We start from the raw sequence: 14,515 nt of genomic DNA on the forward strand, positions 1-14,515 counted from the left end.
GAACCAGGTTTAAATTGTAAGACATTTCCAGGGCCAGATGTGGACTCTGACCACAATCTGTTGGTTATGAACTGTAGATTAAAACTGAAGAAACTGCAAAAAGGTGGGCATTTAAGGAGATGGGACCTGGATAAACTGAAAGAACCAGAGGTTGTATGGAGTTTCTGGGAGAGGATAAGGGAACAATTGACAGGAATGGGGGAAAGAAGTACAGTAGAAGAAGAATGGGTAGCTCTGAGGGATGAAGTAGTGAAAGCAGCAGAGGATCAGAGAGAGAAAAAGACGAGGGCTAGTAGAACTCCTTGGGTAACAAAGGAAATATTGAACTTAATTGACGAAAGGAGAAAATATAAAAATGCAGTAAATGAAGCAGGCAAAAAGGAATACAGACGTCTGAAAAATGAGATCGACAGGAAGTGCAAAATGGCTAAGCAGGGATGGCTAGAGGACAAATGTAAGGATGTAGAGGCCTATCTCACTAGGGGTAAGATAGATACTGCTTACAGTAAAATTAAAGAGACCTTTGGAGAAAAGAGAACCACTTGTATGAATATCAAGAGCTCAGATGGAAACCCAGTTCTAAGCAAAGAAGGGAAAGCAGAAAGGTGGAAGGAGTATATAGAGGGTCTATACAAGGGCGATGTACTTGAGGACAATATTATGGCAATAGAAGAGGATGTAGATGAAGATGAAATGGGAGATACGATACTGCGTGAAGAGTTTGACAGAGCACTGAAAGACCTGAGTCGAAACAAGGCCCCGGGAGTAGACAACATTCCATTAGAACTACTGATGGCCTTGGGAGAGCCAGTCATGACAAAACTCTACCATCTGGTGAGCAAGATGTATGAGACAGGTGAAATACCCTCAGACTTCAAGAAGAATATAATAATTCCAATCCCAAAGAAAGCAAGTGTTGACAGATGTGAAAATTACCGAACTATCAGTTTAATAAGTCACAGCTGCAAAACACTAACGCGAATTCTTTACAGACGAATGGAAAAACTGGTAGAAGCCAACGTCGGGGAAGATCAGTTTGGATTCCATAGAAATACTGGAACACGTGAGGCAATACTTACCTTACGACTTATCTAAGAAGAAAGATTAAGGAAAGGCAAACCTACATTTCTAGCATTTGTAGACTTAGAGAAAGCTTTTGACAACGTTGACTGGAATACTCTCTTTCAAATTCTAAAGGTGGCAGGGGTAAAATACAGGGAGAGAAAGGCTATTTACAATTTGTACAGAAACCAGATGGCAGTTATAAGACTCGAGGGGCATGAAAGCGAAGCAGTGGTTGGGAAGGGAGTGAGACAGGGTTGTAGCCTCTCCCCAATGTTATTCAATCTGTATATTGAGCAAGCAGTAAAGGAAACAAAAGAAAAATTCGGAGTAGGTATTAAAAGCCATGGAGAAGAAATAAGAACTTTGAGGTTCGCCGATGACATTGTAATTCTATAAAGAGACAGCAAAGGACTTGGAAGAGCAAAACGGAATGGACGGTGTCTTGAAAGGAGGATATAAGAGGAACATCAACAAAAGCAAAACGAGAATAATGGAATGTAGTAGAATTAAGTCGGGTGATGCTGAGGGAATTAGATTAGGAAATGACACACTTAAGGTAGTAAAGGAGTTTTGCTATTTGGGGAGCAAAATAACTGATGAAGCTCGAAGAAGAGAAGATATAAAATGTAGACTGGCAATGGCAAGGCAAGCGTTTCTGAAGAAGAGAAATTTGTTAACATCGAGTATAGATTTAAGTGTCAGGAAGTCGTTTCTGAAAGTATTTGTATGGAGTGTGGCCACGTATGGAAGTGAAACATGGACAATAAATAGTTTGGACAAGAAGAGAATAGAAGCTTTCGAGATGCTGTGCTACAGAAGAATGCTGAAGATTAGATGGGTAGATCACATAACTAATGATGAAGTATTGAATAGAATTGGGGAGAAGAGGAGTATGTGGCACAACTTGACAAAAAGAAGGGACCGGTTAGTAGGACATGTTCTGAGGCATCAAGGGATCACAAATTTAGCATTGGAGGGCAGCGTGGAGGGTAAAAATCGTAGAGGGAGACCAAGAGATGAATACACTAAGCAGATTCAGAAGGATGTGGGTTGCAGTAAGTACTGGGAGATGAAGAAGCTTGCACAGGATAGGGTAGGATGGAGAGCTGCATCAAACCAGTCTCAGGACTGAAGACCACAACAACAACAACAGTTAACTACTTGAATGAAATTATTTACTTACCTGCAAATACCTAGGCATGTTGATTTAAACATATAATATACACTGCTTCACTCTTTCAGGTCTCCTGTAAATGTCAGTTTAAGTGCAGGCACCTTTCATATGACCATTAACTTAAGCTGTTTAAGGAATTCTACTCACTAAACAACACAGTGAAGCAAAATAACTATGCAATGTCTCACATACATGTTTGTAAAGTGAAGAGGTGAAGATCAAAAGCATATAATGATAGTAACAAAACTGCTCAGTTGTCTACTGAGGAAGGTGCAGGACAACTGGTCATCTCCAAGAAGAATAACGTAACTGTGTGTTACACATTGCCTGATGGTGAGGGAGATGTAGCGTGTGTAAAGGATCACTTATTGAGGTTCTTGCTTTGACCAAAAGAATAGTTCAGAGTGGTGAGATTGTATATGAAGAAAAGTGAGGAAATAAGACAAAACACCAGAAATATACAGAAGATGAAAAGCTGGTTGTTGGTCATATTAACACCACACCAAGACAAGAAAGCCACTATTCAAGGGAAAAATCGGGTGACACACAATACTTAAGTTAACCTGACTGTTTATCATTTATTTAAGGAATTTCAAAGGCAACATGAAGACACTTAACATTACATAATGCTTCTATGCATAAGTCTTTAAAGACAAACTCCCCAAGCTAAAATTTCATCATTTGCCAAGTGACACTTGTTCTACATGTGACCTTCTTAAAGCCAAATTGAGGTGTGATCCCAATAATAAAGACAACAAACTGCAGCTAGAACGCCATCACCGAAAAGCAAAGAAAGCTATGGATTCCATGAAAGGTGACACAATCGAGAGTCAAGGGCCTAACTTTGAAGTATGTACAGCTGCAATGAATTTGCAAAAAGTGATCTCTCTTCCTTCATTAAGGCACAGTGAAATGCACTATTTATGACAGCTCTCAAATTACAACTTTTGCATTCAAGTTGGTGATAATCAAACTGGTCACATGTTTCTCTGACATGATGCCCTATGTGGCAGCGGTGGGAATGAAACTGCTTGCTATGTGCACAAAGCTTTTACTTCAACACTTAGCTGTAAAAATAAACTATTAATGTGGAGAGCTGTGGGCAGAACAAAAACAAGATGTTGATGTTTCTGTGGGTTTACCTTACAGCAAAGGGTTATTTTAAGGAGGAGGAGGAAGAGGAGGAGGAGAAGGAGGTTAGTGTTTAACGTCCCGTCGACAACGAGGTCATTAGAGACGGAGAGCACGCTTGGGTTAGGGAAGGATGGGGAAGGAAATTGGCCGTGCCCTTTCAAAGGCATTTGCCTGAAACGATTTAGGGAAATCACGGAAAACCTAAATCAGGATGGCTCGAGAGGGGATTGAACCGTCGTCCTCCCAAATGTGAGTCCAGTGTGCTAACCACTGTGCCACCTCCCGGGATTGGCGTGACTCCTTACCCTCTCCCTTAAAACCCAAATCCTTTCGTCTTTCCCTCTCCTTCCCTCTTTCCTGATGAAGCAACCTTGGGTTGCGAAAGCTTGAAATTTGTGTGTGTGTTTGTGTGTTTTTTATTGTTTATATTGTCTCTATCAACATACCAACGCTTTCGTTTGGTAAGTTACAGTTTCTTTGTTTTTAGATATATTTTTCCCACGCGGAATGTTTCCCTCTATTATATGAATACATGCAAGTTTTACTAAACACACAAAAGGTGAGAACTTTTATTCCAAACTTGTTCAAATACAACAAAAGTTTGCCAGTTAGAATTTAATGTTATTTCCTCAGTTGTTTCATAAAACCGCCAATTTTTAAGCAGAGTATGACTGTTGTAGTTGTTTGCACATAGTTTCTCACATATCCCTGCACTAGCACCAAGAGTGAAACTGCACTAGCACCAAGAGTCAAATGTCACGTGATTGTTCGAGCAAGGTCAATACCGTATTGTGCGCTTCAGCTTACTGGGAAATCTCAAGCTGACTTTGAATGCAAGCATTGTTTGTGAAGCCCCACCCTTCTGGATTGTTCGAAATAAATTTGTATCAAACCTCAATAGCCAAAGCTTCATCTTTAAATGAAAGGTGACCCCTATATTAATCTCTTAAACAATGTAAAAATGTTGACCTCAGCAGCAACAGAGTAATCTGCGAATATAAACTCGACCTCATATTTTTTGAATGACAAATCTGGATAAAAACGTAAGCAAAGACGGAAAAGCTGAAAGGTGGAAGGAGTACCATATATTCTGGAATAATCCACGCATGTTTTTCCTGAATTTAAGGGCAAAAAACTGGGGTGTGCAGATTATTCGAAACAAGGTTGGTACTGATCTGCCTCCAACAATAGATCCCATTACACTATTGCATTGCTGTGGCCAAAGTCTGTGACACGTTAGTAGCACATTAGAAGTGAAGTATTAACAATGTCTTTTAAGCTTGTTAATTATGGCTACAAGTTCTCATTATTTCTCATACACTGCTAAAGAAAAACTGAAAATTATTGAATGGAAAAATCAAATGGCTGGATTTGTCCCAGATTTGTGAGTGGGTGAAAAGGCGTGGGACTCCATTCCACAACCATTGGTGGAAAAGCCTTCAAAAAATGTAGTGTCACAAATCCACTGGATGGAACAGAGGACAACACACTGTGGGAAGATGGTGATGACAATTATTCTCCTGCTAGTGATGACAATGAACGTGATGAGGAATAGGGAGGTAAGGGAGCATATGTACTGATTAAAATATTTTATTGCACATATTACATTCTTAAACATGGTAATTTGCATTTCTTTTTCTTGCTATTGCAGGTAGGCCTAGACCCCCCCCCCCCCCAGCTGGCGGGGTTAATGTAACCCGGCCGCCTAATGGGCCAGATGGCAGGCCCGCTGGCCAGCCAGCTGTATGCTGCTGAATCGGTTGCATTTTAATGATTCATCAACCTGTACAACAGCATGTGAAGAGTATGACATGGTTCTTCAAATCAATTGACATTATATGTCATTTTGAACCCATCATTACATTAAAACAAATCATAGCAAAAAAAAAAATTATTTTCGCTCCCTCAAAATTAGGATGCGCAGATTATTCGAGGGCACAAATCATTCGAGTATATACATTATATAGAGGATCTACATAAGGGAGGTGAACTTGAAAGCAGTATTATAGAAGTGGACGTACATGAAGATGAAATGGGAAATATGATAACGCAAGAAGAATTTGATGAAGCTCTGAAAGATCTGATCTCAGTCAAAACAAGGCCCCGGGAGTAGACAATATTCCATCAGAACTAGTGATAGCCTTGGGAGAGCCAGCCATGATAAAGCTTTTCCATTTGACATGCAAGATGTAAAAGACTGGTGAAATACCTTCAAACTTCAAGAATTCCAAAGGAAGCAGTTGCTGGCATGTATGAAAATTACTGAACAATCAGTTTAATAAGTCATGGTTTCAAAATACTAACATGAATTCTTTACAGCAGAATGGAAAAACTGGCAGAAACACACCTCGGGGAAGATCAGTTTGGATTTCAGAGAAATGTAGGGACAGTGAAGCAATACTGACCCTACGACTTATCTTAGAAGATAGGTTAAGGACAGCCAAACCTACATTTATAGCATTTGTGGACTTGGGCAAAGCTTCTGACAGTGTTGACTGGAATACTCTCTTTGACATTCTGAAGGTAGCAGGGGTAAAATACAGGAAGTGGATTGCTATTTAAAACTTGTACAGAAACAAGATGGGCATGAATGGGAAGCAGTAGTTGGGAAGGGAGTGAGACAGGATTGTAAACCATCCCAGATGTTATTCAATATGTACATTGAACAAACAGTAAAGGAAACCAAAGAAAAATTTGGAGCAGGAATTACAGTTAAGGGAAAAGAAATAAAAACTTGGTTTGCCAATGACATTGTAATTCCGGCAGAGACAGCAAGGGACTTTAAAGAGCAGTTGAATGGAATGGACAATATCTTGAGAGGATGAACATCAACAAAAGCAAAACAAGGAAAATAGAATGTAATTGAATTAAATCATCAGGTGATGATACAAGAATTAGATTAGGAAATGAGACTTAAAGTAGTTTGCTATTTGGGCAGCAAAATAACTGATGAAGGCCAAATTAGTGAGGATATAAAATATTTTCTGGCAATGACAAGAAAAGCACTTCTGAAGAAGAGAAATTTGTAAACATCAAATGCAGATTTAAGTGTTACTAAGTCTTTTCTGAAGGTATCTGTCTGGAGTGTAGCCATGTATGGAAGTGAAACACGCATGATAAACAGATTAGATAAAAAGAGAAAAGTAGCTTCTGAAATTTAGTGCTATGGAAGAATGCTGAAGCTTAAATGGGTCAATCATGTAGCTAATAAGGAGGTATTGATTTGAGTTGGGAATACAAAGAATTTGCAGGGCAACTTGACCACAAGAAGTGATCGGTTGATAGGACACATTCTGAGACATCAAGGGATCACCAACTTGGGAGAAAGTGTGGGTGATAAAAACTGTAGCGGGAGACCAAGAGGTGAATACAGTAAGCATATTCAGAAGATGTAAGTTGCAGTAGTTATTTGGAGATGAAAAAGCTCGCACAAGATAGAGTAGCAGGGAGAGCTGCATCAAACCAGTCTTCAGAAGGAAGACCCCAACAACAACAAGTGCCATCATGATTTATTTTACTAATAGGCAAATTTGACAATATTTCACACAAATAAGAAAACCTCATTTTATCTCTGAAGATTAATATTACTTTCTTATTTATTATGTAGTCATCTGTGGCTCACCTCTTGATATTCTCTGGAGATATTCCTCTCAAGTACTTGAAACATCATTTCTGTAAGAATTTTGTTGTTATAGAAAGATGTCACAAGCTGAGATGCTACGTATGGCAGATCCTGTACCTTCTTCAAGACTGCTATATTTTCTAGCTGCAAAAATGGTCAAATTAATGGTTAAGCATTGACTAACAAAAGAAACCACCTCTAAACATATTTCATCATTAGGTGCACTTGTCCTTACCAGTCCTGCATCTTTCTTCATTATTACTAAAATTGCAGTAACAAATTTGTTGAACGTTTTAACAAACAAATCATTCGAAATGCCAAACATTTTTGACAGTAACATCAGTGTATTAATCATTGCTGTTCTCGTTTCAGCAAAATTCTGTAAGATAAAAAATATGGTCAGAGAGGACCGTCAAGCTAATACAATTATTAGCATACAATATTTCAAAATCTCCACAGGAACTATTACTCTGTAAAACTAAATATGTGTGTGTGTGTGTGTGTGTGTTTTAACATTAAGGAATGTCTGAGTCACACACATTACAGGGTTGTGAACTCCACACAACAAACTTGCACCCTAGCACTGTGGCAATGTGGTAATGTGCTCGTCTAAGGTGAGATGAGAATTTCTATTAACTACTGGAATTACATCATTATTCTTTTTTGTACAAAGCTTAGCAAAAATAGAAACTTATCTTTGCTACACAAAAGTATTACCTCAATATGTAATTTCAGGCCTTCTTTGGTAAATGCCAGATCTGTCAGGGACGCAACACAGTCCCCCAGTAAATTAGCTACAGTATTGAAAAGCATCGATAAGTTCTTTCCACTCAGGATCTTCTTATAATAGTCGGAAATATGATGCATCACTCCACAAGCAGAGTAGACAAACATTACCCTACAACCTGCAAGGTTACAAATCAACCAACATTTAAAATAAGAATTAAGTTGTGCCATAGTAGCATAGCGTAAATTTTATGAATACTAGCAATTTGTGATGCTTACACTACTAGTGCAAGTCTAATAGTCTACCAGTGTTTTAAACAATAGTCAAAAATGCAATATTAATGTGCCCAATACTTTCAATAACACCACTAATCTTTTAACAGCAAAAGTGAGGATTGACAATGGAGGAGAGCAGAAACTTGTGTAACTACTACTACAGCAAAAAAAAAATTCCCATATCAAGTTTGAACGTACAAGGATAGATTGAAGATTCAAGTAAACCTGAAGACTTTACCACAATAGTAATGGAAAGCATGGGTAGCTTTTCCCCACTCAGAATCTTCTTTAATAGCCAGAAAAATGACCTCTTCACTGTACTTACATGCCACCCAACATTCATCTGCAAATAAGTGGCTGCATGTCCACAGAAGATGAATGGACAAATCAGACACAAAGTTAAATAAGTTACATCTATCAATACCACTTTGTATAAATGGAGGGGAAGGGGATAGATAATGATTGGTTGGCTGATTTAGTGGGGCATTGTGGGCTGGGGGTGCGGGGGGGAGGGGAGGCGGGAGGGACCAAACAGCAAGGCATCGCTCCCATCGGATTGGTGAGGGATAGGGAAGGAAGTCAGCCGTGCCCATTCAAAGGAACCATCCTGGTATTTGCCTGAAGCGATTTAGAGAACCACGGAAAACCTAAATGAGGATGGCTGGATGCAGATCGATAGAGGCCAACGACAGACTCACAAACAACACACCGCCAAAGCCCTAATGGCCGCCAGTATTTAGCTCAGAGTCAGGCAGCACATAGCGACCAGAATAGTGCACATAACGGACTTGTATGTCACCAATAGTGGGGCTAATGTAGACTATTACGGAGAGATTGTACCCCAATAACTAGCTTAAGTTAAAAAGCTTTCTTATTCTTATGAATAAAGAACCCAGTTAATACATGCATGCAGTTTGTGTTAGAGAAAGATGATAACGGCCACCAAACAACATCCTCTCCTTGTTTTTGGTGGTACAGCTCTATACGGACAACAAGACGACGACAAAAATTGGCAAAAAGTATAATTCAGTGCAGATTTTGCTTGGTTCTCTTGTGTTTTAGCTTGCAGGGGTGCTTATTTCTCATTGCTAATTTCTTGTTGTATTCTTGCATGTATTCCAGGAGGGGAGCCGCAGCACTAATCAAATTTCTCTTTTCAGCAGCTTTGCCTGCTTTTTTCTGTAACGTATTTGTGTAAACCATGGCTACCCCACCCCCTCCACCTCCTGCAGCTACGCCTCAGCTGTAGGTGGCCAATGTGATGGCTCTAATACAATTTTTTCAGTTTCAGAAGCAACAAACTGTTGCCCTACTAGTGACGGTACAACAATCTCTGGCTGCACAAGCCACGTCGGCCGCACAACAACAGACTGACTGACTAGCCTAACAAGTGCCACTGACCAGCATGCCAACATTCCGGCAATTTCACAACACATAAGAGGAATGGCTCAAATACTTGACACAGTTCCAAGCACATTGTGAAGTTCATTGAGTTCAAGGTACTGTGAAGCTACAATACTTTCTATCGACTGCAGAGTCCCCAGTGTTCAGGTTAATACAAAAACTATTCTCAATTGTGTCTCCCAATTAATTCAGTTATGACAAAGTAATTGCTGCATTAACTCAATATTATGGCCAGCCAGTCCAAGTAGCTCCAACCAGATATCAGTTCTTTTGCTTGCAGAAAAAGCCGGAACAGATGTACTGTCAGAGGTACACAGAATTAATGGGCATGGTCACAGAGTGCAAATTTATGTGTAGTTGTGGCAACTTTTACAATGACTTAATGATTTGGAATGCAATAACATTCAATGTCCCAGATAGTAGAATACAGGAACAGATCCTAAAGTACTCTGATCCATCACTTTCTCAAGTATTACAAATCTTAGAGTAGTATGATTCGAATGAAAGAGCGGCCGATAAGTTTGACCAGGCTCCGATTTGTCGGCTTGAGTCACCCCTTGCTCACGACCGCCCCAATTAGCCACAACAACGAGCACATACACAGCCATGTGGACAGCCACATAGACAGATAAACAGGCCTGTGAACTTAGTGAAGTCTTGTGCCCAACGTTTCGCTCACCATAAAAGACAAGACTGCCCACTACGTAACGCAAAGTGTTACACATGTGAAAAAAAAGGGCCACGTCCAAGCAGTTTGTTTGCATTGACACAAAAACGCCAATTTTGTCCGCTCTCAGAAAAACAGGCCTTTACACCTGCAGTGAATCTTGTGTTTTCCAAACCAACAACAGGTTCTGACAAAAGTAAGACTAAGGTTGTGCCTCTTTCTCGCCCTAGTGCTGTGCAACAATGTTCTAACAAACTATTCGTCTCATTATGCATTGCTGGCCATCGTGTGTACTTTCAGTTAGACACAGGTGCCTCAGTAACATTGCTAAATCAGGCCACGTGTGAACACTTAGGCTCACCATGCCTTTCTAAATCCAGCGAGCACCTTACTGCTTACAACAGACAGGAAATTCCAGTGCTTGGACAGCGTAGTTTGCCTGCCACTTGCATATCTTTCACCAGGAAGTGAATTTTACTGTGTTGTAATCAAGAGACAGTGAGAACATAGTCGGTTTTGATGCCTTTCATTTGTTTGGACTTAGCATCCATGATAATGTACTTTCCATATCCACTTGTGATCCAAAAGACAGTGTCACTAGCTGGCTTACAGAATTTCCAGAACTATTTTCAGAAGGAATGGAAAAAGCTAATAACTTTGTACCACATGTTACATTGAAATACAATGCACAGCCTAAGTTTTTTTGGGCCTGCCCTGTTCCAATTGCATTAAGAGACAAAGTAGCCAGTGAACTGAAAGAATTACAAAATAATGGTGTACCTGCTCCCATTCACACTAGTCAGTGGGCAAGTCCTGTAGTTTTGCTGCCTGAGCCTTCTGGTCACAATCACATTTATGTTGACTTTAAGTCTACAGTCAACCCACAGGCAGCAGTTGACACTTATTCCTTACCTCACCCCGGGGAACTCATGGACAGGCTTGGTGCACGACATTAGTTTTCTAAGACAGATTTGTGTGATGCCTACTTGTAAATTCCATTGGATGAAGAATCACAGAAAGTGTTTGTTGTAAATACACACTTAGGACTGTTCAAGTATTTGCATTTGCCCTTTGGCAGTGCTTCCGCACCCACCATTTTTCAATGTTACTTGGAACAGCTGACCACAAAAGTGCTGTTTTGTTCAAACTACCCTGACAATATTCTTGTCTCAGGTCGTACACCAGAGGAACACATTGCCAATTTGCATACTCTTTTTCAAGTGTTGTCAGAAGCAGGACTCATGTGTCATCTCGAAAAGTGTGACTTATTTCAAACTGAACTACAGTACTTAGGTCATGTGATAAGCAGTCAGAGTGTGCACCCCCTCCAACCTCATTTGCTTGCAACTGAGGCCTGCCTGTTCATCACAATGTATCTGAACTGCAGTCAGTACTAGGCAAGATGACGTGCTACATTCGGTTCATACCAAACGCCACCCAGATCGCAGCTCCATTGCATCGCAAGAATGTACCTTTTGTGTGGACTAAAGACTGTCAAGATGCATTTCAGAAACTCAAAAATGCCTTGCTTAGTGACAGATGTTTAGTGCATTTTGACCCCACGAAGCCAGTACTTTTGCAAGTCAAGCTTCTTCCTACGGAATCGGCACAGCGCTTTCGCACAAAATTGGTGCACCAGACAGACCTATTGCTTTTGCCTCAAAGTTGCTCACTCAAACTCAATGCAATTATTCTCAAATAGAAAAAGAGGTACTGTGTATGGTGTGACCAAATTCCATCAGTATCTGTACAGACGCAAGTTCTATTTAGTGACAGATCAAAAGCCTTTGCAGTTCTCTTTCATCTGTCACAGGCAGTTCCTAAACGCACTGCTCAAAAATTGCAATGCTGGAATTAGTTGCTTTCACAGTATCAGTATGATGATATGTACACACCTACGGCAAAGCATGACAATGCAGACGCTCTATCTCGCCTTTCGATTGGCTCAGCCTCTGATTTTGATGCATCTGCTCCATCTTGTAACCAAATAAATGCGCAGGGCTCTGATTTGTTGGAATCTTTTCCCTTGCACCATAGAAAAATTGCACAGGTCACGGAAGTAGACCCATATCTCAAGATTTTGTTGCATTACATTCACACGTCTTGGCCTCGTTCACTGAACAGTCTCCAGAACTCAGTTGTGCGTCGATATTTTGCACATCAGCATAACCTTTCACTACAACACGATATAATTCTAGTTCAAAATAACAAAGGGCAATTGCATGTGCTTATTCCCAAAGTGTGGCAAAAGGATGTGTTGCAATTGCTACACTAAGGAGATTGGGTAATTGTTTGCACAAAACAAGTAGTGTGACAGCACTGTACTTGGCAGAGCCTGGATGCTCACATTGAACAGATGACGACATACTCCACTCAACCACAAACATTCTCAGCTTGGCCTAAGACTTACTCGCCATGACAATGAGTGCGCATTGACTTTGCAGATGCATTCTGGAACACTCGTTGGCTCATAGTGGTAGATTCTTTTAGCAAGTTTTCATTTGCGGTGCCTATGAACTCTACCACATCAGGAAGCACCAATCAAGCATTGTCCTCCCTATTTTGCATCCAAGGTTTGCGAGCCAAGCTTCACACCCCCCACACACAGGAACAGGTGCTGAAACTCTTTCTCACTTCCTATCGCTTCCACCCACGAGTCAGACCATCACCAGCGGATCTTCAGCACGTCTGATGCCGTCGGACACTGCTACACTTGCTACACCCAGCACAGCATCCGGCACCGCCAATGGTCCACAAGTACTACTTTGCACCATGCGATCTTGTTCTTCAGGGTTTATGGCAACCGTTGGCAGTGGGAAAGAGATGTGATCCAGGAACGCATTGGCTCTTCCATGTATTTGACTGCAAGTCCCAATGTTCTGCAGCGCCACCACCAGAACCAACTCCGCACATGTCATTTGCCCTGTGATTCTGCTGGTTTTCTTCCCCCGATTCATTGTCTGACAGGACCACGCAGCCGTCACAGCTGCCCGATGGTGCCACCAGGGCACCCCCGGAGGAGCAGATGGACAATACCCCCCCATCCCACCAGTCACAGCCCAGTGGGAATAGCAGTTGCAGTTAGCTCAGGAACTGATGGAGTCATTTAGGTGAGAAAAATTTCCTAGTCATCTATACTGTCCTTCCTGGTTGCAAGTAACTTTCATCCCTTCCTTAGCCTGCAGAGGGCGATGATAACATCAAGTGCATAGTACCTGGATAGTTGTGGAACAAAACACAAAAGTAGTTCAAAGTGAGTGCAATAGGAATGGAAATAAAAGAATTCTAATAAATGATTCTGTATAAATCTTTTTGTCCTTACTTTACAGTTACACCTCATACTCTAGAGAGAGATATTTCCTTGTCATCATGCTCCTTACCAGTGCGAAGCAGCAGTTTGCATAGTCTTATCACTTTGGATGTGAGTTTCACTGAGGCTTGTCCAAGGAGTATCATATTTGCTCCCACTTTTAGAACTTCATTCAACAAACTGACTAAAAGAGGCCCAACAGAGTCAATAACCACCCATTCAACAGCAGTGTCATCATTTGTCAATGGGAATTCTTTTGGGAGACTCGATACCAATATCCTGAAACAGAAGAAGCTCTATTACACTTACATACTCTGCAGCAGCAGACAAAGTACAAAAAGAAACTAAAGAAATATAACTCCTCACTAACTTAAGTTTTGCATAACAATACATATTAAATGAAAGGATGCACTCAAATCATAGATTCAATCATCAATAATTTCCATCTTCCTCTTTTCTTAAATGGCTCATACCTTATTTGAAATCATTATCTTGACACATCCAAAAACCATTGTTTCCTTGTCAAGTTATAGCACTTCCGATTTTTTTCTAACAACTAATCATATGAAAACTGTGAAACTTTTGTCTCTTCTCAACATAATCTCTCTGCAGCCATTCACATTTTTCCCACTGCCGACACTACGACTCCAAGGCTACTGTGAACACTTCTTTAGGAGTCTGGTATGACCACTGGAAAATTGCTGATGCAGAAGGGGCATGGGTAGTGAATGTGCTACAACAGAGAGTGTCTTTCATCGCCAGACACAGTCAAAAGTTGCTAGGAACCAAGTCAGGTGAATAGGGAACATGAAAAAGCACTTCAAATGTGCTGTTCACGAAGGAAAAAAAAAAAAAAACTGCAGCTAGCATTTGCCTGATGCACTGGTGCATTGTCTCAATGAAAGAGCATGCACACATGCAGCCTTCTCTGGTCTTTTTCATGCAATGCTAGAAGCAGCTTATTCATCAAAACATTTTGGTAGGATGTACCTGTCACAGTAGCACCCTTTGGAGCACAATGAGTAAAGATTACATCATCACTGTCCCAGAATGTGGCTACCATCATTTTTCCAACTTCTTCAAAGTCTTTTTGAGTGTGCATGCTTCTGTTGACTGGCACTTTGTTTCAGAATTGAA

The 14,515-nt window shown here is 40.6% G+C and overlaps 1 protein-coding gene across 2 annotated transcripts in view; it reads right to left on the bottom strand.

Moving 5' to 3' along the window:
- The window catches only part of LOC124612601 (condensin-2 complex subunit G2-like), a 287,500-nt gene that overhangs the window by 57,472 nt on the left and 215,513 nt on the right, over positions 1–14,515 (bottom strand). For both annotated transcript variants that reach the window (XM_047140891.1, XM_047140890.1), the window contains exons 17-20: positions 13,449–13,657; positions 7,713–7,900; positions 7,231–7,374; positions 6,996–7,139 (exon numbers count right to left, since the gene is read on the bottom strand). In XM_047140891.1, the coding sequence (XP_046996847.1) occupies positions 6,996–7,139; positions 7,231–7,374; positions 7,713–7,900; positions 13,449–13,657 (685 nt within the window). The remainder of the gene's footprint in view (positions 1–6,995; positions 7,140–7,230; positions 7,375–7,712; positions 7,901–13,448; positions 13,658–14,515) is intronic.

The sequence above is a fragment of the Schistocerca americana genome, chromosome 4 (genome assembly GCF_021461395.2).
Source record: "Schistocerca americana isolate TAMUIC-IGC-003095 chromosome 4, iqSchAmer2.1, whole genome shotgun sequence".
Lineage (NCBI taxonomy): Eukaryota > Metazoa > Arthropoda > Insecta > Orthoptera > Acrididae > Schistocerca > Schistocerca americana.